General features: G+C 39.7%; 3 protein-coding genes across 10 annotated transcripts in view; 2 read left to right on the plus strand and 1 right to left on the minus strand.

Annotated features, from left to right (window-relative positions):
- Nucleotides 1-330: 330 nt before the first annotated feature.
- MPHOSPH10 (M-phase phosphoprotein 10) lies at nt 331-27,937 on the minus strand. Of its 2 annotated transcripts, none has more exons than XM_085234437.1 (11): nt 27,843-27,937; nt 5,447-6,107; nt 4,553-4,701; nt 3,962-4,124; nt 3,566-3,707; nt 3,056-3,123; nt 2,249-2,386; nt 1,919-2,029; nt 1,582-1,689; nt 954-1,184; nt 331-609 (listed from the first exon to the last, which is right to left on the minus strand). In XM_085234437.1, the coding sequence occupies exons 1-11, from the start codon at nt 27,887-27,889 to the stop codon at nt 460-462; spliced, it is 1,968 nt and encodes a 655-aa protein (XP_085090563.1). In that variant the 5' UTR covers nt 27,890-27,937; the 3' UTR covers nt 331-459. The 2 variants fall into 2 exon arrangements, with proteins under 2 accessions (XP_085090563.1, XP_010715591.1); XM_010717289.4 differs by lacking the exon at nt 27,843-27,937 and adding an exon at nt 6,632-6,779.
- On the plus strand, nt 6,883-16,370 carry MCEE (methylmalonyl-CoA epimerase). Of its 3 annotated transcripts, XR_014886003.1 has the most exons (4): nt 7,093-7,389; nt 11,962-12,302; nt 13,066-13,172; nt 14,987-15,183. XR_014886003.1 is itself a non-coding variant. In XM_085234439.1 (3 exons), the coding sequence occupies exons 1-3, from the start codon at nt 6,949-6,951 to the stop codon at nt 15,137-15,139; spliced, it is 543 nt and encodes a 180-aa protein (XP_085090565.1). In that variant the 5' UTR covers nt 6,883-6,948; the 3' UTR covers nt 15,140-16,370. The 3 variants fall into 3 exon arrangements, 2 of the variants coding, with proteins under 2 accessions (XP_085090565.1, XP_085090564.1); XM_085234439.1 differs by lacking the exons at nt 7,093-7,389; nt 13,066-13,172 and adding an exon at nt 6,883-6,997 and having other exon boundaries at nt 14,987-16,370; XM_085234438.1 differs by lacking the exon at nt 13,066-13,172 and having other exon boundaries at nt 7,101-7,389; nt 14,987-16,370.
- The window catches only part of APBA2 (amyloid beta precursor protein binding family A member 2), a 92,740-nt gene continuing 84,517 nt past the window's right edge, over nt 19,778-28,000 (plus strand). For 3 of the 5 annotated variants that reach the window (XM_085234416.1, XM_085234415.1, XM_085234419.1), the window contains exon 1: nt 19,778-19,915. The gene's annotated coding sequence lies outside the window, so the exon portion shown is untranslated. Of the gene's footprint in view, nt 19,916-23,788; nt 23,893-28,000 lie in introns of all 5 variants that reach the window. The other 2 variants (XM_085234417.1, XM_085234418.1) reach the window with 2 other exon arrangements.

Here is a 28,000-nt window from a genome sequence, read left to right on the forward strand (position 1 = left end):
TTATCTGTTTTTGAAGGGAAGCAATCCTTTCATTGCTGACAAGAATGGGTAAAGGTAGAGGCAGTTGCTCTTCAAGGAAATTTTTACATCCTGAAGTGGCCTTAAGGTTGCTCGAAACAGACACAGATTCAACTATAGAGTTGCATCCCTAAACTAGAAGTTGAAAATTTAAGCTATAATAAATACTGTTACACCTCTACCATATTAAAACATTGCATAAAAAAGCAATAGCTTACAGCTAGCACCTGTAAGTCACATCAGAAACATAGTCTGGCTAATGTCACCAAGTTTTTGTTCTGGGATGAGAAAAAAAGGATAGAGGAACATGTCTTTATCAGTTTAGGCCTTCCCAGAACATTTTAATGATGTACAAATAACCATTCCAATTCAGCATTAAAATACAAACGCTGTTTCTGTATGTATTGATATATACAGATCTAGTATATATAAAAAAGTCAATTATAATTTAAGCTTATGGACAGAAACGTCTTTCTGCTTTTTTTGTTTCTTCTTCAATTTGTTTGCATCTTTGATTTGCATTCTCACTTGATCTTGTAATTGGGAGAAGAAAGCTTGGGATGACTTCACAGCCTTGTCTTTTCCTTCATCCTGTCAACAGACAAATTGTTAAAGCCAAGAAATATATAAACAGCATCATTATATTTATCAGTTCTTTAAAAGAAGTCACATATCATCTGTAACTAATTATTAACTTTCGGAGGGTCATATTTACCTAACGTATTTGCTCAAACAAACTATATAACAAGCTCTGGGCAGGCAAGCACACACACTACTTGGGTCCAAGATATTCAAAGGGACCGTAGATGCAATTATACCAAGAGGAACAGGAAAGAAACTACATCCTGTAAGCACACTAAGCATTATCCTGCAGATCTTAGAGGTCCTCAGCTAGTGAAAACGAAATTATGCAGGGATATTTGAGAGCACCATACCTTGAGTAGTGATGCTTTGCCTTCTTTTGTAAGCTTTTTTAATTTTGCTGCAGCAGCTTTTTTGCTGAGCTTTGTGCTTTGTTCCGGTTTCATCTTTTCAAGAAGTTTTTGCCGTTTTTCCTTTTCCCTGAGCTTTATACGTTTACGAAGTTTTTTCTTTCTCCGCTCTCGTTTTTTGTCCGTGGGAGTCTTTTCTGCATCTGTTTTTACATCACCTGCTTTGTTCTTTTCCTAAAGAGAAAGAGATCTATGTATCCGAAAGTGCATAAAAGAAAGTTCACCTTAGAGTATTCAAGTCCGTCTCAGCATTTTGATTATTTCAGATGTTTAACCAGCTTAGGGTAATACCACATTAAGACAGATCAATCAGAAGCTGCTATTTGTACAGCTGATAGATTCTACTGCCATTCAACTGCCCCTTCCACTCAGCTATACATTGAGAAAAATAATTACCACCACAGGTAAAGAACAAAACCCAACCATACTATCACAACCTAGGATACCTGGGTTGAGAGGCAGAATTCTCTCACTGATGTGACAACTGGTATACTTTTTGTTTGTTGTTTATTTGTAATATATAGAAGTATAAAATAAAGAAAGAAAACAAAAAAATGAGGATTTGTATTACCTTGATCTCCTCTGGTGCTAAGAGAGCAGCATCGCTAACAGCAACAGGTGCTACTTCTTCCATACTTATAGCCGGCAGGTTTGACACTATTTTAACTTCTGGCACAGGCTAGAAATAAGGAAATGTTCAAGACTGAGCACACCATTTCACAGGAGCTTATAGGTAACTGGATATGCTAGGTATTTGGTTTTGTTTACAGGCAATTGTAGTTTATCTAATACAAAAACAGAACAAGTTCTATGTTCACTTAAAAATATACTCGGAAAATGGAACATCTCCTGTTGGGGAGATAAATAAAAAGGAAGAAAAAGAATAATTTTGAAACAGAAGTACATACTGGTTTGGGTGTAAAGTGGAAATTAGAAAGCGCATCCAGTTTTAGGAAAAGCGAATCCATCATCTCCTGAATTTCTCTGTGCTCAGGATTTTCTTCTTCTTCTGTTTTTTGCTGCATTAATAATACAATGTTACTGCAACATCATTCATAAAACAATTTCACGTTAGCAAGATTGATAACACAGTATGCAATTCACAGCTATTCCACATATGAACACTCAGAAATACTGAGGTATTTCCACAAAGGTGAAGTGGTAGCAGCATACAAGTAAATACTCACATTTACATGATGAAAACTTCAAACCAAAAGAAAAAGCATTGTTTATGTTACCTGGTGAAGTTTCAAGTATTCTTGCTCATAGATCTCAGCCAGACTCAATTTACTTTTTTCATGATCCAAAGTAATACGTTTCTTGTACTCAAAAGCATCCTCTTTTGGTTTTTCTTTTGGAACTACATCATCCCACGCCTGAGAAGGTGATAAATTAATAACCAAATGCAAGTACAGACTGATATGTGCAACAGCTTATTTAGAACATGAACTTATCTGGTATATTAACTAGTTCACACATGGCTCCCCAAAACCTCTGGAAGTTCACGCTCTTACTTGTAAATGTAATAGAAGATGTATACCTCAAGTTTGCGTGCTTATTTTCAGTGGATCATAGCAAAAAATAGCACAATCAATAACAAATGTGTAATTTCCTTAAATACTTAAATATCCTTCCAATATATACTTTTATTTAACTAACAGTAAATCTCAACAACTTGGGGGATACAAATCCTCTATCAGTGTCTTTTAAGTAAAATTACAAAGTACACAACTGAGCTTCAGTTAGTATCTAGAATGCATAAGGAACTACACAATTAGGGTCACAGTCAAAAGTTTTGAGACTGGTGTTATATTCTAAATTAAGTCCTTGTATATTTTAAAGGCAGTTCAGGAAAAAAAAAAAAAAAAAAAAAAAAAAAAAAAAAAAAAAAAACAAAAAAAAAAAAACAAAAAAAAAAAAAAAAAAAAAAAAACAAAAAAAACCAGCCAGTTGCAGAACTCAATCAAAAAAAAACTCCTATCTAAGCTTTTAAGAGCACTCTGGTGAAACCAGTTTACAAAGAGAAGAGCAAGCAAAATATTAACCTCATCCAATATTCTCTGCTTGATGATATCTTCAAGTTGAAAAGTAGTTTCTTCTGTGATCACAGGAGCTGAGAAAAAGAAAACATTAATGTTTCTGCAGCAAGGCATACTTTTTGTTACGAGGAATAAAAAATGACTGTAAGTCCTCAATAAAATTGTAGTAGTGTGAGATTTTTGTTGATAGGTGAAGTTAAGTAAATAACACTGTTCTCTTCTACTGCAGAGAGATGTGAATGGGAAGGAGAATCATATTATGTGGGACACAAGCAATTAAGTCTGCCACTGCCCTAAATAGGAACATTGAAGCAAATTAAAATTGAACCAATAAGATTGTTGTTTCCCATATTTTTCAGAATGAAAGTGCACAGCCTCAGAAACGTGCTGAGATGTTTAAGTGGCGTTCTTGTTACCCTACTCTTGAGTCAAGGGTGCTATCAGCATGCTTAGAGAGAAGACAATCCAACATGACAGGGCTACATGCTTTCAAGAAAGCCACCCTTCAGTACTTACCCATTCGGACTGCATGATCAAAGAGCACTGTTTCCTCCAAAAGGCTGTTTTCAGGTCTCTTATGTCCAGTCACTTCCCCTTTAAGCTGCCAAGGTTTCTCCTCCAACAACTCTTCTTCTAAACTTTTTATTTTTTCACTCATCTGAAAAACAAATTTCCTAAGAAGTTAAAAACAGTTCACAAGTAAACTCAAAGAAAGAAATAGCCATTTCAGGTACTTCCAATACCTACTCACATAAAAATGTGAGAACATATAACTCTATACGTACATCAGATATACATAAAGCACTTTAAGTGCTTTATGCCTCTTCATGTTTCTCTAACTTCTTCAGAGTCCAGCAATCATTTAAAAACAATGGCCACAGTTTCAAAGTATTAGAAAAATAAAATAATTACCTTTTCCTGTCTCTTCTCAAAAGACGACTTAATCTCACTGAGATCAATACCCCTCTCTAATTGCATATCAGTAACATCTTCTGTTTCACTATCATCTGGCAAATTAAAAGAAACTTTTTTATTTCTCGTATCTTCCATGACCGCTTCATTAATATCCTCAGCCCTGTAAAATCAAAATACAATGCATGATAAAGTAGAAGTTTAAAAGTCACCACTTTTACATGAAGATATTTCATTCACTATTCAGCAGTTTACCTGGCACGACTAACTCACACTTAGGAACTACAGTAGACTTTCAATGAAGGCAGAGACACTAAGGAAACTTCTATACATTAAAACCAACTTTCAATAGCTGAAGTTACGGCTTTTACCTGATTTAGTGAAATAAATACCAAGAAACACTCAGGAGAGGAGTAAAATACTTTCTGACTAAGATGATAATACAATCCACAATGGCACAACAGAAAACAAAATGGCAAATGGTGAGTAAAGAGAACCTAGAATTCGCACTTCATTTTCTACTTCAACAGAGTGGCACATTAAGTGTAAAAGTGCAAGAACATTTTAACTGCAAATAATGCATATACTTACTCAGACATGCTTTCTTCATCCTCCTTTTCAATAGCACTATCTGCTTCTTCATTCTCATAGTCCTCAGCATCATTAGCTACTAAGTCATCATTGTCATCAACAGGATCAAAGAAATCTTTGTATGTTAGATCTCTAGAACTTTTAACTAGCTAAAAACATGAGATAGAAAAACCTGTTAGGATGACAGAAGACTAAAGGTATCCTGCCTTTACCACCTGGGGAACAGGTGGGGAATCTCAGTATAATCTCTTATAGAAATAGGCAAGACATTCTGACAGTTTCTTATTGCAACATATACAAAAGTCAGAGACAAATAGATTTTGCTAATTATCCACAGGTATTTGTACATATTCCCTTATATCTTGGGCATTTTTTGTAGCAAGAATCTCAGAAAATGCTAATAAGACTTATTTTCAAAACAAGTATACAGCAATTCAGCGAAACGTGAGTTACAAATCCACGTCCCTGGAAAAAGAAGTTGCCAAGCCCCCTTTGCTCTGGCTTTGCACCAGTCACCCTAGAGATCTCTCATCACCAGAGGTCAGTATGAGAAATGCTTCCTTGTTTGCTGGGTCACATATTCTGCAGTTAGGCAAGGTCACAAATTTCTTACTGCAAGACTTCCTAGCTCTTAATTCATGCAGAAACACAAGACATCTGAAGAGAAACTGGAATAGGAAGATGGTATGTTTTTCTACGTCAGCATATTTTGTTACAGAGATTGATGTCAAGTATATTATTAATGTAAAGCCTCAGAAATAATCATTAGTCGTTTAATCAAATCTAACTTGGCAATTTCCACTTAGAGCTCAACAATTTATAGTTACCCTACCAGATACTAGATCCCGATTTACAGAAAAAGAATTCAGAGAATTATATTACTGATATTCTTACTTTGACTTTAGTTTCTTCAAACTCTTCTTCCTCATCATCTGAGATAATGTCTTCAAAATAGTCGATATCATCTTCATCCTCCTCCTCCCTCTCCCCATTTTCCTTCTCCACATGTTCTAGAAAAGCTTCCATCTCAGCCAGCTTGAAGAATTTGTCATCCACTATAGACTTTCTTCCTGTTTTTTTCACCACCGTTTTCTTGGCTGTTTTAGTTTCTTGCTCTAGTGCTTCAATATCAAAGTCAACATCAGAATCGTCATCACTGAATTTCTCTATTATGCTTTCTCTGGGTTTACTTTTCTTTTCTTTAGCTTCTTTAGTTTTATGCTCTGTGTAGGCATTCTCCTGTTCAGTTTCTGCTTCTATCATGTCCTCCACTTCAATATCACTGCTGGCTTCTGCATCAGAGCTGTCATCTTCCTGGTCAGAGATCAGGCAAAGGTCTTTATCGTTGGTACACTGTGCAACAGATTTCTTGAAGACATCAAGAACCGCATTATTCTGGAGCTCCAGTTGTTGCCAGATCTGTTCTTCATCGAAGTTCTCTATCACCAGCTCTTTGAGAGGACTTCCACGAACTACACTGTTTCCAAGAGCTTTATTTAAATCATAAAGAGTCTTTGTTAACGTTCTGAAGTCAGCAGCCAGCTCATCCTGCACACTGGGAGTAAGAAAAAAAAAGAACCTTAAAAAGTACAGCAAGTGTTGTATTTTTGTTCCCCCCCACACACACTTCTACTTTGCAGAACTCACTCTCTTTCATTCATTCACGGCTTCTACTGAGTTAACCATACCGAGCATTCCCAGCAATACAGACGTTATAGTTAAGTCTCTTTGCTGCATGTTCCCCCCTTCCGCACCCGCACTTCATTGTATTCTGACCACATGTAAGCAACCCAGAAGTTTCGAGGCAGTACAGCACCAAACGCCCAAGATCCCCAGCCTCAGAACAACAACCATCTCCCTGCTGCCTCATTCATCAGTATTCATCCTCGGGTAGCCATTCGTTTCTCCTAGCACCAAAACACAGAAGAAAGAAACACATCCCGACGGCTGAGGAAAGGTCCGGGACGTCGCACCGGCAAGGCCCGGCAGAACACGGCTCTGCGGCACCAGAAATCCCGTCGGGCCGCCACGAAGCCCCGCAGCGAGCGCCGAGCCCCGCGCCCACGCACCGCGCGGTACCTGAGGAAGTGTTCGGGCCGCGCCGCCGCAGCACCCGCCACGCGGAGGCACTTCTCCAGCCCCGCCACGGCCGCCATCGCCCTCACGTGCAGCTGCCCGGCACCGCCCCCGAGCACTCGCCAAAAGTTCCGGGCGGCTCCAGCAGCCGGCACCGGCGTTCCGCACACCAACGTTCCGCCCGCGCGGCCTCTCTAGGCGCAGCGGCTGGAGGCGGCCCGCCCCCAGCTGTCCGGCGCTGGGAGCCTCGCACGGACTCGGTGTTGCCCGCGTCCTCCCGCTGGCACCGAGCTCTCAGAAGTCCCCGTGTCCTAGCGCCGATGCTGATGTACACGGAGATATTTATTACACGGAGATATTTATTACTGGGTACGGCACAGTTTACGTGCCTAGGATGTGTCACAGCCCCTTGCAAAGCTTTGTGCCTCAAGCACCGATTGGGTCTGCTCGTCACCCTGAGGCTCTTCCGCACCAGTATTTCACTCCACAACGCCGGGCACAGCCGCTCACGCCTCGGAGAAAGGCGCCCGCGCAGCCCCTGGGGCCGCGGCACCACGCCGCCGTGCCGGGCGCGCACCGTGACGCCCGAATGGGCTGCAACTCAGCGCCGTCACCGCGCCCGAGGGCTCCGCTCGGCTCCACCGGCCGGGGGGCGGTGGCGGTGACGGCGGAGGACGGCCCGGCCCCGCCTGCGTGCGGCCGGGCGGGCTGCGAGCGGTGGGGCGGCGACATGGCGGCCTCTCTGGGGCGCACGGCGGCCGGTAACGGGGGGCCGGGCGCGGCGGGGTTGCTGAGAGCGGGAGCGGCGCCAGGCCGTGGGCGCGTGGCGGGAGCCAGGCTGGGAGCGGGAGCGGGGCTGTGCGGGTATCGCCACCTCTGCCTGCCCTGGGCGCACAGCCGCCCGCGGCCTCTTTTGGTAGCTTTACGGGCCTTCTGCTTGCTGAGCGACCTACGGGATTGGTTTTAAAAAGATCTGATACGGACGGCGTTACCTGTTTCAGCATAAACCTACGCGGCAAACCGCCTGCTTAGAGCACCAGGATAGAGAAGCAAAGAGAAGCTTGCCTTTAAAATGTAACTTAGAGGTCAAATGCAAAATTCTTTCCCATTCACTATAGTAATTACTTGAACTGTTCTCTCTCCTAACAGTATGGCAAGTTGCCCTCATTGTATCCTCATTGCACCGCTTTACTGCCACTGACTGCAGGAGAAAAGTGAATGAGACTCCGTGCAGTCTGATGCTCCTTCAGAACTACGGAGCACTTCTGATCCCAGAAGTACCTCTGGCACAAATAGAGCACTGCTAAGGACAGTCCAGGCCTTGCTGGCAGTTTCCAAGATGTGAACAGCACCTCGAAACTCCTGGGATTTAAAACAGACAAATTGCCCTTTTTCCATTTGCTCCAGAGAGCTTATACACAGTATACACACCCCTGCTATGCCCAACTCCGCATGGTGACAACACTGTCTTTGTGCTTGGGAGTTTTTCTCAATGACAAACCAAGCCATAGAGCAGTGTCCAGTGAGAAGGATCTTCTCACTGTGGCCCACAGCTCTGTAACTGCTCCAGAGAGCACTGCTGCATTCAGTAGGATTTTGCTTGTATTTATTTACCTCAGCACATAAGTCAACAAACACTGCCCCCCATCAGGGGCAACAGGCATATGAGTCAACATTTGCAGAATGCCATTTTATGCCTCTATCAGGACAATTGCACACATTTAAGTTCTTGATGCATATAATACTAGCACTCAGACATTTAACAATTAAAAAAATAAAACCCAAATAGGTACATTAAAAATATTCTTCAAATGAAGCTGAACATGGTAACGTACATTCTACAGTAATGCCAAAGCTAAAAACAGTAGAGGGCAGGGTGTGCTGAATCTTCCCTAAAGGACAAAATGCCTTAAAAAATTCAGATTGGGTTATCAGTGCCTGAAAAATTACATATTTAAAAAAACAGTAGGGTAAATTATATATATATAGTAGGAGAAGAAACTGCATGTGTGAATTTGGTCTGCACGTGCAAGTTTGTCAAAGGGGGACAGATGCTTGGGTAGATACTTCAGTAGCAGTCTCCATTGGTTTCGAAAGAAACAAAGTCTTATTTTTTATCATTGGATGAAGTTCAGATTTATTTGAGTAATTCTCTAAGTTATTGGATGAATGCTTTTTTGTTTGAAGAATGTAACCACATCTCTCTGAACAAAGGACTAGCTTTGTGATTTATGCATAACTCACTGAAACATGAAAGTGATGGAGTTTCATTCTGAAGTTGCTGGAAAGCTTTCTTTTTCACTGCAGGGTCATCCTTTGATTATTGAGTGTGCTACTTCTTAGCATGAAAATGAGGCCAAAAACATGAAGATGAATCAAGAGTAGAATTTCAAGTAACTAGTAACTATATGGGTACTAATCTATATAATGCCAGAAAAATACAAATGCTTTTTGTTTATTCTCAGCCAATTCATACTGATCCTTATGGAATTAAAACATGCATATGACTAGAGTCAGGATAAAGTCATACATCTTCACAACTCTAAAAAAGTCCTCTGTCCATACATACTTACTGAAAAAAATAGAGTTCTTAGGAGGAGGAAGTGGGTTGACACATAATATATGTTTTGTATAAGTTTTGACTTCACAAGAATCTTCGGATTATTCTTAACTTTTCACTCCATTGTCATTCCAGGAAATACTGCAGATATCAAATGTTTCTTGAGTAGAACCCAACAGAAATAATACTCTTTATTTCCTTTACTATTGCTTCAGAAATAGCCAAGTAGCAGTCTACCTCTCTAATTTTTGTCAAAAAATTGCAAATTTAATCATAATAGCCATGTAATCTTATGCTAATCTTATGCCCTGTGTGAAGTACAGCAAGAATTACAGATGGGAGACATCAAGCTGACTGGGAATCATTGTAGCTTTTCCTACTTGTCATGACTGCCTGAAAATCTACATTAGTAGTATTTCCACTCAATCATGGCATATTAATACTTGGAAACAGGAATGAAATAAGAAAATTGCTTAGAAAACATCAGAAATAGCATAGCAAATGGTAATTTCACATCTTTTTTCTCTTTTGGAAAATACTGACTTTCTGTAAGTGAAAGTTTCTCTTGCTTCACCAAAAATTGAACCAGACCTTAAAAAGTGATGACAGGAAACAGCTATTAATCTTAGATAGATTGAAAAGAGTATTTGACTTTTTTAAAAATGCATTATTTACTCTGGTAACCTGGTTAAACTCAAGTCTAGTTAATATCCATTCCTCTGATTATACCAACTAGAAGGTGCGTATTTTGTTTTGTATGTTATAGAGCATTGCATGCTACTGCTTCCTCAGGCAATTGCTTTGTTCACTCCAGATACAGTTCCATTTAGATAACAACTGTATCTGCAAAATAGTTTCTGCATAGATATTTGAGAAACAAAGAATTTTCTTCTGCATAGAAGTTGCTGGTAGAGTTTGCACTAATATGTAAAAAGCTGAAAAGTACTTTGAAATCTTGAGTTACTATAGTATCACTATTGTAACCTAAAGGTAATAAAAGCAAAAAAGAATTTTCCAGAACTTCTGGCTGTGATGAAAGTGATGACAGGATGTACTATGTGAAAGGCTGGCAAGAATTACAGCAGAGTGCTTACTTGGAGAGCTGAGCAAGCTTATGAAAGCACTTAGCGTAGGATGCTGATTTACTATCAAAATATTCTGAATATTTTACTTTTATGGTAGTAAGTATTGAAAATATGCAAACTGCATATTGTTAAAGCTTATACGTAAGTGCACACACACACACATGTCTCACTACTGCATCATTCTTGTTTGTGAAGTAAAATGAATTGATAGCTTAGTCTTCCAGCAAAAAGGTATTTCTGTTTCCTACTGTGAAACCAGCTGATTAATTACAGCTACTGCTGTACTTTATAAAGACCAGTACCTTTCCAGAGTACAAAGAGCCTGAAAAATGTAAGCCAGTCTGTCCTAAGTGTATTGGAAAGCATTCAGAATCTCATTGCATCCTTGGCACAATCTCTTAGCAAAACGGCACATCTGTGAATTTGCAGCTAAGAATGCATCAAAGACAAATGCTGAGATGCCTCTAGCTTGGCCTTGAGGCACTGGGAACTCTGACATGGCCTAAAGCAAACTGGCATGAAATTCAAATGCTGCCTTTCTGAATATATCCTTTCATTTAATTCTAATTGCAGTGCTAGATGCAACCAATAAGAGCAATGTTTCCCTCCCATCTCCCCAAATTCAACAGACTGATACTTATTTGTAATTGTTCCAATTTTTTTTTTCAGACTAAAAAAACCCCAACTTTTGAACTATTTGATCAGAACAGAAATAAGACATTGTACAGCATTCAATACTGTCTTGTCAGAGCAGTCTGAAGAATTTTATAGACATCTAAGCAGTTTTTCATTGTACTTTGTCCTTTAGGGTTTCTCCATCTTTTATCTACATCTAGATGTTAGCCCTTGCCTTTGTGTCATATTGTCATTCAGTATGTTTTGTTTTTCATTACCTTTTCATTTATGATGAGACAAATGGTAGTTTTTCTTTAAGTCATGCTGAAGCCAGTGGCACTAGTTGCATTAAAAAAGCAAATATCCTTTTAATCTTCTGAATCATTACTTTTCAGTAGGGCATGGTATTATTCATTGTACTTAGGAGAGAAATATTTCTAAACATCTTGAAACATGCCAGTGAAACTAAGTGTAAGACCTGTATGACATATGAGAAAAGTAAGAGCAGTTAAAGAATAATAATTGGAGAATGAGAAAATAGGAAATGAAACGCAGGAGAGGAGATGATAGCGTCCCTCAAGACTCAAACACAACATGACATTTCTTTCCTTGCTGGAGTTAGTTCTAACAGATAAAACCTCAAGTCTTTTATCTTTCTTTTGGGTCTTGCAGTATCAGTTAGTTCTGTCCTAGGATTTTATTGTTCTTTTTTGCTTGTTTTAATTTCTACATGGATAGGTATGTCCTGATTTCTTTCTGTGTTTTATAAAAAGCTCTGAAAAATTCAGAAGCAACTTTTAAGTACATTATACAACTGACTGCTGTATTTGGCCACATATTCCTACTTTTACAAGCATATATAAGCATTTAGAACACTTCTGAATAATTATAGTCTCTGAAAAAAGAATTTCCGTTGAGCTGAGAGTTCTACTGAATAATTCTTTCCTTGGTCTTTGTCTACAGTCTGCATTCCACAGTAGTTTGCTTACAACAAGGAGTTACATAGGTCTCTTAAAAGGTCAAAGAGCAATTTCTCAAAAGCATCATGTTGATGCTATTCACTTTTTTTTCAGGGCTTCTTACCAGACTGCAGTCTTCAGCTCCAACAGTACGAACTTTATTATCATCAAATTCTTTTTCTCAAAACATTCCAAGCTGTTTGTGGAAATTGGGCCGACTTAATCATGTAGCAATTGCAGTGCCTGATCTGGAGAAAGCTCAGTCATTGTATAAAGATGTGCTAGGAGCACGGGTGAGCGAGACTGTTGCTCTTCCTGAACATGGGGTCTACACTGTTTTTGTGGAGCTGGGAAATACAAAGCTGGAACTTCTACACCCTTTAGGAGAGAAAAGTCCCATTGCAAGCTTTCTGCAAAAGAATAAGACTGGAGGAATGCATCATATCTGCATTGAGGTATTTAACATAATATATTATATAAATATAATATATAAAGTTTGAATTTATTTTTTCCATAAGCTTCAACTGTGTAAAGAACAAACATATAAGGCTGTCATATTTATGAAAATTTCTGCTGTAGAGATGGAAATCTTAAACGTGGCTTTTTTCTGTTTTGGAAACCAGAGTTCCATTCCTTAAATTACGTCATGAACTTTTCCACCTGTATGCTGTAAAAATTATATTATGTGTTGTTAATATATATCCAGTGTGGAAAGTAGAGAAGCCCAAGGGCTTGTTAAGAGTACTTGACAGGTGCTAACTACTTGACATTGGAACTTCCTGATATACACTGGTAAAAGATGCAGTTGTAAGTTTAAGCTGAAGCATAGTTTAGATTTTCAGTAGTTTCTTGCTGTTTGATATGCCATTGATAATTGTATAAAGAAGTCAAAAAAGACCACTGGTCACAATGACCAAACATCAGCAAAGTCTGTAGAGTTTCTTCTGTCCTATTTTTCTTGTTCAACAGAGAGATAAGTTTGGAAGCAATAGAGTATAAAAGTAGTCAACTATATAAGTAGTCAACTTACTTAGTACATTCATATTTTAGCATAGACGTTGGATGCAAAATTTCACATTGCTGCCTGTTTTTAATGCTTTCCATATTTGAGTACTGCAAACTTTATTATTTCACTCAAAGAGTTATAAATAAATAAAGGGATTCCCAGTATGAGTGAAATGGTTTCCAACTTCATCTATAAAGACCATTCTGTTTTAGAAACGTGAAGGTGAACCTAGGAAATGGGGACTATAGAAGAAAGAAGTGATTTGCAATAAGACCAGAGAAATGCTCAAGCCCTCTGTAGGACCAGCAGTGCTAAGCAGGTACAAGAGAAAGAAGATGTGGGCACTTTTCGGCAAAAACCTGCCTAGAGTTTCAAGTAAATGTAATCCTTCTGAAGAAGTTTTAAGAAATATTTATTACCATCTGAAATTGCTCTGTCTAGTTCTCCATTCTGTAGAGATAGGATCTTTCTTGTTGAAGACAAACCAAAGACAGTTGTCAAGGGAAAACATACTGTTAATTATGAAAACTGTGAAGAATGGGACACACTAATTATCTCGTGTTGAAAAATGCAGAAGTGTTGTATTAAAGAAGAAAACATGTAGCTGTATATAGTAGGCCAAGGAAACCAGGAGTCATAATGGAGCAGATAAGTTTGATTGAACATACGAAGCAGTACTACCTACAGCCAGAATCTCCCAAATGAAGTCTTAGAAGTCACTGCTTGATCCTCTAAGCAAAAAAAAAAAAAAAAAAAAAAAAAAAAAAAAAAAATCAGATAATGATTGTCCAAAGTCTCCTATATTAGTGGTCTCCATACAAATTCAAATGGAAGGTTATAGATCAGTTTACATGGAAAAAAATATTTAGTTATTGGCTTGATTTTTAAATGGAACTGAAAACAAATTTGGTCACCACCACAGACAATTAAAAAGAAATTAACCACTCCTCCCCTAATTCCTATTCCCCTCAGAATGAAAATCCCAGCATTTCAAGGCATATTCTCTTCTGAATTTAATATTCAGAATATAATTTTCAGATAAACAAAAAAAAAAAATTAATTTCAATTGATTGTTCATTTGAAATTTGAAAATTTGTTCTGGAAATAACTTTCCAGGAAAAATCTTATTGCAAAAAGCTGAATTTTAAAAATATCTTTCAGTACTAGGGTGGAAATCTGATGAGTTTATCAAATTGCTTTTCGTTTCTTCCTTCTGTCTTATTCAAAGGAAAATTTTATATAAATGTGTTGGTGGGGAATTTGCTTTGGACAAAATTAGCATTTGTTTTTAATTAAGTAATTCCAGATGAAATGCAATTGAAATTAGTAACTGCAATGAAAAGAATGCTGAATGTTTGGTAGAATATCCAGTCCTGAAACTCTTAACGTGATTGTAACCACAGGCTTTCCACTGTTTGCTCTCATTGCTTCCTTAGGGATACAGAAATTGATTCCAGCTGAGCCCAGACACAGTTCCTCTTCTGGCTATCTCTGCAGGAGCTGCAGTAGCTTTTCTGCTTGGAGAAGCAACCTGAAGGGGGCTATAGGCTACTTCTGACACTTTTGCTGTCTTTCTTTATATAACATTTGAGTCACTTCTTTTTTTTTTTCTTCTAGTTGACTGGTAGTTGTGTGTAGGAGGAGTTGTAGGGAGTTCTGAATTCTGATGAACAAAACTGCAGCAAATGAGTAGGAATTAACAGATGTCTGTTACTCTGAGTCAAGGCTAGGCATCTTTCATACAACAGTGTTATGAATGTTTATTCATGGAGTTATGTCCAGACACCTCAACTGGGAAAAAAACAATGCAATTATTTTAATTCTAGGTCATTATAGATTATTGACTATTGTCTTCGCTAAATTGAGTGCTCATTTTGTTATTTTGAAGGATGGATACATTTAAGGTTTGGGAACATTCAAACAATTTGATGTCATGACATCAAACTTAAGATCACATTATATAGTTTAGACAGGTTTTTGTTAATTACATTTTACTGCAGGAAACCTCTGAAATTTAATGGTAAATGCTCGTATTATAATTAAGTTTGACTTAAAAGAAAAAGAAAAAGAACAGGTCATAGTCTGGGGATGTTTTCTGATGAACTTCTGTAAACCGTATTTTTCTCTCATAAGGTTGATGACATAAAAGCAGCAATGGCAGAACTGAAGAAAAAAAAGATTCGAATATTGAGTGAAGAGCCAAAAATAGGTGCACATGGTAAACCTGTGATTTTTCTTCACCCTAAAGATTGCCATGGAGTCCTTGTGGAACTTGAGCAAGCCTGAGTTGCAATATTCATAAATAAGACAATAAATGAGTTGCGAAGTTACTGAGCTGGTGCTGAGAATACTGATGTGCTTTTCAATCTTTAAAATTCACTGTAGTTCCTGTGGATTAAGTACAGCTTTTGAGCAATAAGATAGTGCTGCAGATTTCTTTGTTCCGCATTTGATTTTCACAATCAATGTGTTGACATTTCTTCAATTCACTGTGATTCTCAAGATGTATACCTAAGCCAAGTTGCATTTATAACAGTAATTTTGTTCTGTTGCCTCATGTTCTTGCCGCATGGCTTTACTTCTGTAACCACAGAAACTGTACAGTTTCTAGGTCATCCCACATTATTTTGTTCTACATTTTAAAGCAGAGACCCAATTCTCAGTGACAACAGTAAAAGCTTAGTCTCTTTAAAAATAAAGGGAAAAGGAACATCGTACTTTCTGTTTTCACCATTCACTGTCTATGCTTCATACCGATTGAGTGGTTCATGCAATAAATAAATCCATATGTTACTGTATGGTTATCTGCAATCATTAAATACCTTTTCCTTGGCATAACAATTACTAGTGAGGAAGTTACAAGTATAAATCATCATGTTGTTGTTTATGAATTCTGCATATGCAGGCAATGGGAAGAAAAATGTCTGAAAAATTACTTGGCTGAGATATATTTCAGACTTTAAGATTTTTGTTTTTGTCAGGTAGTGAATATTTGTTTTCAGATTTTATCCATAGGAAAATCTCTGAGACACCTGTACAAATAGTGGGAAATCACTTGCTTTATAAATATTGTTTTCTAATGCAAAAGTGCTTACAAAATCACTGGAAAGCATAAGAAACATAAGTCTTGGTTGTGTACAGTCTCCTCATATCAGAGAGCATGCCAGTGTACTTAGTTTCTCATAGACTGCAGTCACAGTTTGTTGACTTATTCATGGCCAGGCTTCACTTTATTTGTGCATGTTAAGCAAGCAGTGTTTGTCCTGATACTTTTCTAAGTTTGTTTTGATATCAGCTGTAGAAATTGAATGCTTTCTGTTTTTCTCAATATTTTTCCCAATGCTTAGAAATAATATTTTTACTAGCTAAACCACAACCTGGATTTTTTGTTTTCCTACATCCCTGCCCATACTCCACCTTGATCTAAAATAAATTCATTTTATTCTAGGATAAAAAAAAACTCTGGTTTTATCATGTTTATTCTGCAATTAATCTACCTGAATTAAAAAAAAAATAATATATCAGTTTGGATTTGTGTTCATTGTTACCATCTTTACCCAGTTTATAATAAGTTTTGGAATAACTTCTTCTGTTTTGAAGCCGCAGTTGCAGCATTTAAAACAGTTGTGAGACTGACAATTTGGAAAGCTGTGAATGAATGACACCACTGCTCACCACTTCCTGAACGCATATATTTCTTAATGCACATGCAAAAGTATTGCTGTATTGTTTTAAGGACAGTCCTTGGATTTGGAGTTGTGCTTTGACAGATTAATGGAAATTGGTGTGATCAAGAAAGTCTCACCGGAAAATAGTGGAATGTGGGGATGTTGAGATACTAACAGAAAGTGCTCAGTTGATTCTCTCCTTATTAGAAATCCTTCCTCTAGTGATATGGTCTTGGGTTTGTTGGACTCAAGAACCCAAAGTTAGGAGTAAAAGGTAAGAGTTAATTGTTTTAGTAAATACTCATTTGTTTTATCACTGTATTTGTCCTTTTGGTGAAATTATTAGACTGTGAAGCAGAAGCAAATTCCTAACGCTTCTCATGTTGTTACTGAGCTGCAGTAGAAATAGTAAATTAACCGATAGTTTACATCACGGAATGTTGAATCATGTACAATTAATATAGAAATGGAAACTAATGAAGGAGTTACTTATAACTTACAAACTTATAAAGGAATTGGCCAACATTTTAAAATGGAAGATCTCACCTTCTTGGAAACACAAATTCTACCTTTGATAAACATTTTCAAAGCAGTTTGAATGTTTTATGAAATGTAAATTTATTTTATTGTGAAGGAGGAATGTTTGCCTCCTAAAATTGTATAATCCTTTAGTATCTATAACATTATGCTATTCCTGGTGTTTCATGTTCATTTGCACTGTCTTCCACATTTTTTAAGAGCACTGTTAACTGCTAAATATATAGCACAGACTCTCAAGTTAGGAAGAGTTCTTCCAAACATTTTAAGTAGATATATTTTGAATCACTTTGTGACATTTCTAGATATAATGTAAAGTGATCTTTAACTGTTATGCTTTGTTACCATGAAAGTAGTACATAGGTACTAAAATATTCCATAAAATGTTTAATGAGCCTTTTTACTCACTTTTACATTGCATTTTTTCCCAGTAATAAAGATAAGTCTAAGTCATGATTTAAAGGAAACAAAAAGTTCTAAAGTAACAAGTAACTGTGAGTACTCTGAAGGCATAAGAGACCAGACACAGTTTGCATTAAATGGGAAAGAAAATCTCACTTCTGCATCAGTGGCTGGTTTATGTGGAAAAGATTATTTTCAGAAATTGAAGGTTAGCAAAGAAGTAAATTACTGGACTGATATTATGCACTTTATTTTTGCCTTCCATTTTGGTATGTTAAATTTATAATAACCATCTGTCTGAGTCACTATCTCTAAAATGAGGTGAAGGGAGATTGTTTGTTAGGAACTTAAATTTAAGAATTTAAAAAATGTATCTTACTTCCTTTTGGACCAGCTGTACCACAATACTTGCGACTGCAGCAGCTTTATGAAGAAAACACCTGGCTGCCCTATCCGACTGGGAGTACTGCTTTTGATGTATTGTTTGGGAAAGTGAAAAGTTAATTATGTATATGAAGCTTATTTCATTAAGTTAACAATTTTGAGAATTTATCGTGTTAATTAAAACATGATCTTTCAGATGTCTGCATTACTCATCTAAGGATCATACGTAACTTCCTGTAATTTTATGTAAAACACATATGCATTACAGTTTATGTAATATTTGAGTTTCATTATTTTCAAAGGAGAACCAAAATCAGAGATATCTATAGGATATAAACAGATGAGAAAAGGTACCACAGACAAAAAGAAAAAAAAGATAAAAAAATAGCAGCTTAATAGAAAATGGCTGTTGTGTGAATCTTAACAGAAATCGTATATCTGGGTTTCCATCAAAGAAATCTAGGTTTCCATGAAAGGCCTTTGCATGTAGTTGGAATTTGAGTTGGTGCTAAGCAACTGGTACAGCTACCCCAGAGCAAACAAAGCGTACCAAGGTGGATGGGATGCAGAGTGAACATCGAGACTGCGCTGACCGGAATGCAATATAATTACATTCAGGTGCTTTTCACTTTTGCTGTCATGACAAAGATTACTTTTTACAGTCAATAGCTTCCAGTCTGAAGTCTGCATACTAATGAGCAAGTCCTGTCATAATTGGCCTAGCAGCACTTGATCTCACATATTCTCCTTTATATACCAAGTAACAACCATCACCTGGCTACTCTGGAAAGATATCATTGTTTCTGATAAAATGCCTGAGAAACGAAACTGGGTTTGTCACTCACTATAAGAAATGCCATTCTTGGAGAATCATAGAATCACAGAATGGCCTGGGTTGAAAAGGACCACAGTGCTCATCCAGTTTCAACCCCCTGCTATGTGCAGGGTCGCCAACCAGCAGCCCAGGCTGCCCAGAGCCACATCCAGCCTGGCCTTGAATGCCTCCAGGGATGGGGCATCCACAACCTCCTTGGGCAACCTGTTCCACTGCATCACTACCCTCTGTGTGAAAAACTTCCTCCTAATATCTAACCTAAACCTCCCCTGTCTCAGTTTAAAACCATTTCCCCTTGTCCTATCACTATCCACCCTTGCAAACAGTCGTAACCCCTCCTGTTTATATGCTCCCTTTTTTTAGTTGTTATTTAGGAGGTTTTATGTATTATCAACACAAGAGGATAAATATTGTGATTCAGTCTCCAAGTCTGCCCCCAGGGTGGAATGTGAATGTTAGAGGCCAAATGCTAACCCTCACTGCAGTGTTCAGACTTCTATTTTTTTATTTGGTTTTGTTGCACTGGAGCGCTTCATGTAACAGGTCACGAATGACCTCAACCCAACGCCTTTAACAGCAGGATGGCTTTCAGGAGTGCACTTCAGAGCAGAATGGAATGGAAGACTGACAAAATAACATGCGGTGGCCCACCCCAGAGCTGGGTTCTTGGGTGTGCAAACTGGGTGCGTGCGGTTGCCAGCCCGGAGGCCTCCAGCACTAATGGTGCCTGAGGGCTCCTGAAGGCAGCCCCAGCGGACAGCTCTGCTCAGAGTCCCGGTACCCGGCAGGTTAGCCCCCATCACCGCACTGCCCGCTTTCTGTGCCATTTTGTGAGGCTCAGGGATGCGCCACAGCCCGCTGGCCGCCCGCAGGGCAGCACGAGGGGGTCTTCCACGACCTCCTCACAGCCTCGCCGGGAGCAGCACCCTCTGAGCGGAGAGCGACGGCCGCGCTTCGGGGCGCGAGGACGGCCGAACGGCGGGACGAAGCGGGCGGGCTGAGCCAAGGCGGGCGCGAGGTGGGGGCCTCCCCATCTCCCCGAGGCGCCGCGGCGGTCGCGCTATGCGCCATGCAGGTTCCCGGGCGGCCGGCTGTATTCTCGCACGCAGCTTCCCGGGCCCAGCAGCCGTCTCGGTGTGTGGCGCCGAGGCAGGCACACAAAAGAGCGGTTGCGGCTGCCCCCGTGTCGGTCGCCGCGGCGCGGGGTGGGGACCGGCGTCGCCGCTGTCAGCCAGGGTAAGGAACGGGGCCGCAGGGCGGGGGCCCGGCGGTCGGCGACGCGGCGGTCGGCGACACGGCGGGGCCGGGGCTCCGCCGGGGGTGGGGCGGCAGCATCCCTACGGTTCCTCAGGGGAGCAGGGAGCCCGCGGCGCCGGGCGGGAGCCGAGCTCGGCCCGCACCTCGAGAGCCGAAGCGGGGGCCGCCCCCGTCTCATCCCCTGCCCGCGGGGGGACCCTGCGGCATGGCGGCGCGGGGCTGCGCGGGGCCGCTCTCCTCCCGCCGTCGCGAGGCGGTGCCACCGCCGCCCCTCAGCCGCCCGGAGCCGGCGGAGATCGGCGGAGCGGTGCATCGCGGCGGTCGCTCTGCCTCTCCGCTCCCCGCGGGACGGCCGCCCCGAGCGGCGTGCCCTGCCCGCCCGGCTCCCCTCAGCCCCGCCGCGCCGGAGCGGCTCCGTCCGGTGATGCGGACGCCCCGGTGCAGAGCGGCGGCGCGGTACATGCACGATGTCAGGGTTTTGTTGCAGGGCTGGAGGCTCGAGGGTCCCTTACTAGAGTCAGACGAAACGCAGGAGGAGCCCTCATGCAATGCAGCACCGCTAGGAGTTTGTCAGTATTTGTTTCTGATTTCGTGCCTCCCGTGTACAAACGGATCAAACATTGCCATTTGCTTTTTTTCTTTTTTCTTTTTTTCTTTCTTTCTTTCTCTTTTTTTTTTTTTTTCCCCGCTCCCTTCGTCATGAGATCTGGAGGGGAAGAAGCCGCTCCATGAGGAACTCACGATTTTTCTTGGGATAATCAGCACCAGGCATTTATCCTGGTCTGCTTTTCCCTTTTGGAGCAGTTTTTGAATGCAATTTTTGTATTGCCGTAACGAAAGGGGTGGGGGTGGGGGAGAGGAGGGGAATGCTGCGTTTCTGGCTGCATCTCGAGAGGTGAGGGCTGGCTCCTTGCCTCGGCAGCCTGCCTTACAGGGCTGTGTAGTTAGCATCCTCAGCGTCGTTCTGGTGGCTGCTGCATGGTGAGGGCGTATAAATGTAAATAAAGACGACGGAAATCTGGTTGCAATTCAGAGATGATGTGCATTACACTGAGGTTTAAGAAAAGTCATAAATGACCGTGACTCGTTCGGTTAAGAAATGGAAATGTTTCGGTTGTATTACCTTGTCAAGGCCACTGTATAATCTCCCTAGAGGGGGGCTGGGAAATCTGTTTGCAGAGAAGGTATTCCATCTATTTTGCCGATTGCCCAATGCTCCCTCATTTTAACAGCAGAAATGAAAAAGAGAAGCAACTGCTATCACAGTTTTATGTGGTTGTGTGTAAGCAATAGTATTTCTACATAAGATAATCTTAAAAGGAATTTTTGTGTAATTGTTTATCGGCACTTAAAAGTAAAAACAGTACGTGCTGGTTATCTGTATGTTGAAAAGCATAAGACTGAAGCTGTTCTTAAAGCACTAGATGGAAATTGATCACTGTATAGTCCAAATTCTCCTCTGTGTGGGACAGCCAAGGTGGATGGACCTTTTATTTCTTTATGTTGTACTATGGGTACTAAACCACGGAAGGGGAAGCCACTGTATTTATTCCTCTATAGGCTTATAAGCTTTTATGCTGTAGAGTTGTCCTTGTAAACCTTGACTGGCAGGCTTCCAGAGCCTAAATTCTGCGATAGTTTAGGTCTTATCTGCACTTGGAAATAGCTAGGGCTATTTTTAAAGATGCAGTGTTGCCCCTAATCATCAGCTGCATTATTACTTCGCCCTGATCCTCTAATCGTAAAGAAAAAGTGTTCCTGAAAAGGTCATGGTTGCTCAGCTTTTTTGGTCAGTCTTATGATTCTAAGGGGGGCCTCTTGAAGAGCAATCTTTTGTGGAGATGCCAGCTCAGGCTGGAGACTGGAGATAAATTTTTACAAGAGCTAGGTCCTTAAAAAGTGATCTTTGATTAACACTGTAAACATGAGGAACTACTTCAAGAAGAGTAATTGTACCATCTCTCCAGCTGTTCTGACAAGAATACTTGCTAATTTCCAAAAATACCATTGTTTAAGCTCTTCTATGTTATATTCCTGTGCTGAAGGTGAAGAAATCCAGCAAGAAGGGATCTGTTTCTGGCTACCAGATCACAGAGAAAAATGAAGATTATCTTCTGGTTAATGCTGGTTGAAGTCATTGAACCCAACCTCAGTTGGGGAAGCCTACAGTTAATGACCTTTTATATTCACTTCCTATTTAATCCATGCTTGAATAAAATAACCCATGCTGTAAGCCACTGCAACCATAGAGGATGGAGGGCAGCATTGCTGAGAGGGCTCTGGGGTCATGGTAGACATCAAGCTGCACGTGAACCAGACGTGTGCCTTAGCAGCAAAGATGGCCAGCAGCATCTTCATCTGTGTGGAATGCAGCCAGTAGACCAAGGGAAGTAATTATTCCCTTCTACTATGCATTAATTATACTGTATCTGTAAGATTGTGTCTGGTTTTTGGCACACCTAGTACAGGGAAGATATTTATGAACTGGAGTGTTAAGCAGAGGCCACCCAAGTGACTGGGACTGGAGGCCAGGCCCTATGAAAGGAGACTTTGGGAGTGGGGCTTGCTCAGTTTGGAGAAAGGAAGGGTTGGGGAGAAGCCTTCCAGTACTTACAAGGATGTCATCAAGAAAGTAGAGCAAGCCTCCTCACCGTGGTGTGAGGCAGAGAATGAGAGATAACAGGCACGTCTTGAAATAAGAGATGTTCAAGGTGGATATCAAGAGAATTTTTTCAGCCGTGAGGACAGTGATACATGGGAGCAGGTTGCCCAGAGAGGTTGTGTGGTCTTTGTCCTTGGGGATTTTTGAGAACAGAATGGATAATACCCTGAGCAACCAGATCTGGCCCTTCTGAAGACCATGGTTTGAACAGAATGTTGGGCAAGAGACATCCAACATTCTTTCCAACCTGCATTTTCATACGATCCTGCAAATGGTTGTATGTTTGTGCCTATCCTTAACTGACACAGGAAGTAGATGTTCCACAACACAGAACTTTTTTAGGAGGAACTGGTGCTTCCCTTCTAAGACTTATCCATGTATCTCGGCTAAGACAGAATGTAGTATCAGTATGATAAACTGGCCAACTATCATTACCTTTGTTGATAAACTAATGCATTACTACATGCCTCCTGGAGAAGAGATACTTACTTGATAAATTCATATTTTAATGTTGGTGTAAACAAAAGGAAGAATGCACTCTCTAAGTTAGGTTTTTTTTTTTTTTTTTGGCACTGCTGTAAGGCAGTTAAAGCCTTGGAACATTAGTGCAAGAGACATAACAGTAGTTCTTATAGCTGGAGAAAATAAAAATAAAGCACCAGTGAAGTTGTATGGACTTATCAAGTTAAGAGGAAGACATGCAAGTAGAGCCAGAATCCACTAAGTTTTAGACACTTCAAGAAACATGCAATTGCTGATTTAAAAGTTCACTGTAAGTACTTTGGATATTTGAAAATGCTTCTTATCTACTGGGGAGAGCAATAAAATGTGAGGATTACTTACTGATTATTTTTTTTTTCCTGATGACCTATTTACCTTTGAAGACTGTGTGAAAAGCAACACTAGAAAGCACCATGCATTGCCTGAAATGTTCAATGCTTTAGGTTTGTCCTGCCTGCAGAAGCTAAACATACAGCACATAAACTTTATTATGGCATCTGTGAGGAGGGCTTTCTTTGAAGTCTAAATTTTGTCAAAACTTCAGTCTCATCTCTTGATGGTACCATTCTCCAGAAGAAAGATCTTATAGCATTGGCAAAAACAAATACAGAATGAATGTTATTTCTGATACTTGTAGGTAAATGCACTGTCACTTGAGTACATTACATTTCTTTCCTTTTTTGTTGCAGTACTTACTGTCTTCACCTACTGCAGCAGAGATGGATGACTTGCACTTCGAGAGGAGTGAATTAGAGTAGACCAGAGCTGCTACAGAAAACTGTAGGATTAATAGGTACTTCTACCTAGGCAAAAAGGAGAGAACTAGAAGCTATCTTCTCATTCCCACCTACAGAGAAGTCTCATCATTTTCATATGATAAGGCTGTGTGATGTAATGCTGGAGATGCATATACTTAACTATAAGTATATTCATGCATGAAGAGATCATTTGCTTCTAAAATAGAGGTAGATAGAGAGGAAGAGAAAGTTTACCAAAGATATGTGTGTGTGTGTATATCTATATTAAAAAAAAAAAAAAAAAAAAAAAAGAAGGCTTGGATGGAAGAAGTATGGCAGTTATGAGCAGTATGGGGTTTGTAGTCTAAATAAGGATTTTCAAATAGCAGTAATTCTGCCTGGATTCCCACTGGTGGTTACAGGTAGAAGTATTTTGGGATAGTTGTCTGTTTTGAAGTATTAAAGATGAAGCTTCCCTTAGGGAATAGTACTTCTCATTACAGACTAGTAATTAAGGTTCATCCTCATAGGAATAACTTGCTATTGTTTTATTTCTTAAAAGACAGGTTGAATATTTCTATTCTGCTAATTGAAGGAAGTAATTTGTGAACTTCATTTTGTAAATTGATGTTGGGAGCATTTGTGAACATGTCACTAGCTAGCATTATTTCCAGTGTTCTGCACTTCCTTTTATTTTTGGAAAGATTCCCCTCTCAAACACGTCTGTCAGTTACAACCTTTGTGAAAGTTCCTCTCCCCAAGCCAGTTGTATCATAACCTTGATCGTTTTCAAATAGTGAAATCTGCTAGGTTTTCTTTCTTAAAACATTTTTACAATTGATAGACCTGACCTTGCAAGTTTTTCTTCTGTAACTCTTCTACCTTTGTGTGTTAAGAGTTTGTGAGATCTAATCCTTGAAGAATTAGTGGAACTCTTTCACCTAAGTTCAGTGGTTAGATTCAGCTAACATTTAGTGATCATAACAGGAAAGTTTCTTCTCATGATCATAAGTGTAGCCCTCTGGTTACAATCCAACAGTGGTTTTGTAACACAACCCATGCAAGGTGACACTGTTGAGGTAGATTTGCAGGTCTAGCGCATGACCACTGCAGTCCAGAACACCAAGTAACAAGATAACTTGGGGATTTGGGGGTTCATTTCTCTTTTCTACTGTAAGGCACTCTTGCTGCAGTGACTGTAAAGAGTCATCTCTGCTTTAATGTTGTTTTACTTTGGATTTGTTGTGAGTGACAGCCAAGTGCTTATCTTAGCATGACACTGCAAGATTCTCTGAAGATTTAGTGAGATTGTAGTTCCAGTAAAAATTGAACAGAAAGTTCAGAAGCAGAGACTGAGAATTTATGTTCTTACATATACACTTTCATCTTTACATCTCGTAATGTTAAGAACCTAACTGGAGACCTTTCATATCTGAGGCTTTTAACAGTTAATATAAACCTTAGTTTATATTGACTAACAAAGTGGCAACAGATAGTGACAATGTTATCTTAATTTTCCACAAACATACTGTACCTAGATGTGATCCCTAAGGATCTATAGAAGGAAGCCCGTAGGCTTCCTGCCATGCAGAAGGCCACCAAGAATTCTTAATCACAGAGAAGATGAAGGCATTACAGGATTTCATTCCAAGGAAGAAACAAAGCATATGAAAAGTCAGATGGAAGCAACTCTTCTTGTCATGAAGCATTTGCAAAGGGTAGGAAGTTTTGGAGTTGTTTTGGTAATAAAGCTCATCTACACAAAGGAGACACCTGTAGATCTTTAAATGTTGAATTACTTCAGGAGCTGTAAACCGATTAGAGAAATATTATTAGCACATCACAAAGGAGGAACACTGGGGGGAAAAAAGAGGGGGCACAACATGATAACATCTGTGTTGTTGGTGGTGATAGTCTGTATGTGAAAATTCTCTGAGGAGGAGGAAGTGATGAATTTTTGAAGTGTAGGCTTCAAAAGAGAATATTTGGAGGTATGGAGTCTGGCTAATATTAGCTGTGTTTCTATCAAGGTAATACTTGGCTCAAAACACAAAACTATGAAGTCACGGAATCACAGAATTGCAGGGGTTGGAAGGGATCTCAAGGGGTTATCAAGTCCAACCCCCCCTCTAAAAGCAGTTCCCAACAATAGGTCACACAGGTAGGCATTGAGATGGGTCTTGAATATCTCCAGAGAAGGAGATTCCACAACCTCTCTGGGCAACCTCTTCCAGTGCTCTGTTACCCTTACTGTACAAAAGTTCTTCCACATGTTTGTAAGGAATTTCTTATGCTCATGTTCTGGGCTGTTGCTCCTTGTCCTATTGCTATGCACCACTGAGAAGAACCTGGCCTCTCCATTTGCCTCCCACATCGCTTTAGATATTTATAAACATTAACCAGAGAAGTCACTGATGTGTTATGTGCATTTAACCAGAATAACCAACTACCAAGCAATAAAAAAATTCAGCCTCTATGCCTTTCTTTTCTTTTTTGTTCTCAAGTACACCAAACCATTTAGCCAAGTATTTTTACACTACACAGCTCTTTTTCTCTCATCACTATACAAGCTCTAATACAGGGGGAGAAGCCCAGGTTCCACAAGGACAGCACCTATTTAAGCAAAAGATAATCCCAGAAAAAGTAGCTGTACTTGGTATTCAATGTTCAGATTCTGTGAAATAGCTAATCTTTATGTGAGAGAAAGGAAACAAAATAAAATAGGATTCTCCCACAGCCCTCCCAATATATTTGCTACCTTCATGCATTAGACAGAAATAAGGTTGTTTCCGTGGAATTTTTGTCTCCCACTGTGCTGTTCAAAATTAGCATCCTCTGCTGTACTTCACTGGTCAGCCTGTCTTAGGAGTCTCAGAAGTGCTAGTTAATTTTGCCTTCTCGTGCCCCCGCAAAATGGTGATATATTCCTAACTAAGCACCTGGTTACTGAAGAGACTGGAGCAACTAAAAAGAACAGTTGTACAGAACAATATTCTGTTCTGGAATGGCATAGTTTTTTGTTGTTTGTTTGTTTGTTTGCCTTCAACAAGAGCAAAATGATACCAAGTGGTTGCCATTACTGTCTAGAATCACTGATATTAGCTACCACAGAAATGACACTTCAATGCGAGGGAAATCAAACCCTTTTGCTTTAGTCAAATGTTAAAACAGGCCTCAAAAACTCGTACTCTTAAAGCCAATAAGGATGCCCTTTCAACACATCAGAGTGAATACATGGAAATGGAATTGCTTGTTTCCCATTCAGAGCGAAGATTGCTTTACAGATACCAAATACACACTAAATCTCTCTCCTGGGAATAAGGGATTTTTTTTTTTTTTAATGTTTTGTTCTAATCTATAGCTTTTCTATTAAGAAAGGCCACCCTGACTGCAATTTCCTGTGCCAGAAGGGTTTTCAGAGATTTGATATTACTTGCTACAAGGTGCCATGATTGCTGGGTTGTCTCGAGTGAGGGTGCAAGTTCTATCCCAGTATTTAATGCTCATTGTTTCCAAGCCCAATGCAACTACCAGTGTAGGAATAACTGTAAGTGCAGTCACGAAGAACACAAATATTTCCACTGTTATAACCTGATCCAGGATGGGAAAGAAGCAAAGGCCTGCCTTGGTTCCAAATTCTTACTTTGCAGCATAGCATGTTGTTGCCATGCTACCAGAATTGCTTGCCTTCATATTTAAATTTACCCTTAACAGATTTACATTTAAAGAGAATGAACTATTAACGTTAAAATACATTAAAATATAAAATAACCTGAGAAGGATAAATATTGTCATTCATTTCATCATACATTTCTGACTTCTGCAGGTGTTGTTTTGTTTGTTGTTTTTTTTTTTAATCACTAAATAAAGCCCACCGCAACATCAGAAATCCCAGAGATGGATGAACCAACACAATCTGATAAGGGTCTGGGCAATAAAGGTCTATGTCAAGAGAGGAATATAAATTATAATTTCCATACTTAATGAAAATGTGCATTTTGCCTACCTCAGTAAGTGCCTCTTCCATCCTTTGTAGAGTCCATGATTTATCATTACAAAGGGAAATCAGAGGATAATGATATTTTCTTGTCATTGTTCAGCTGTGGACAAAAAAAGAATGTTTTTTACATACATACACACACACAATTCTTTAGATGCACAGGC

This window comes from Meleagris gallopavo, chromosome 12 (assembly GCF_905368555.1).
Source record: "Meleagris gallopavo chromosome 12, MGAL_WU_HG_1.1, whole genome shotgun sequence".
NCBI lineage: Eukaryota > Metazoa > Chordata > Aves > Galliformes > Phasianidae > Meleagris > Meleagris gallopavo.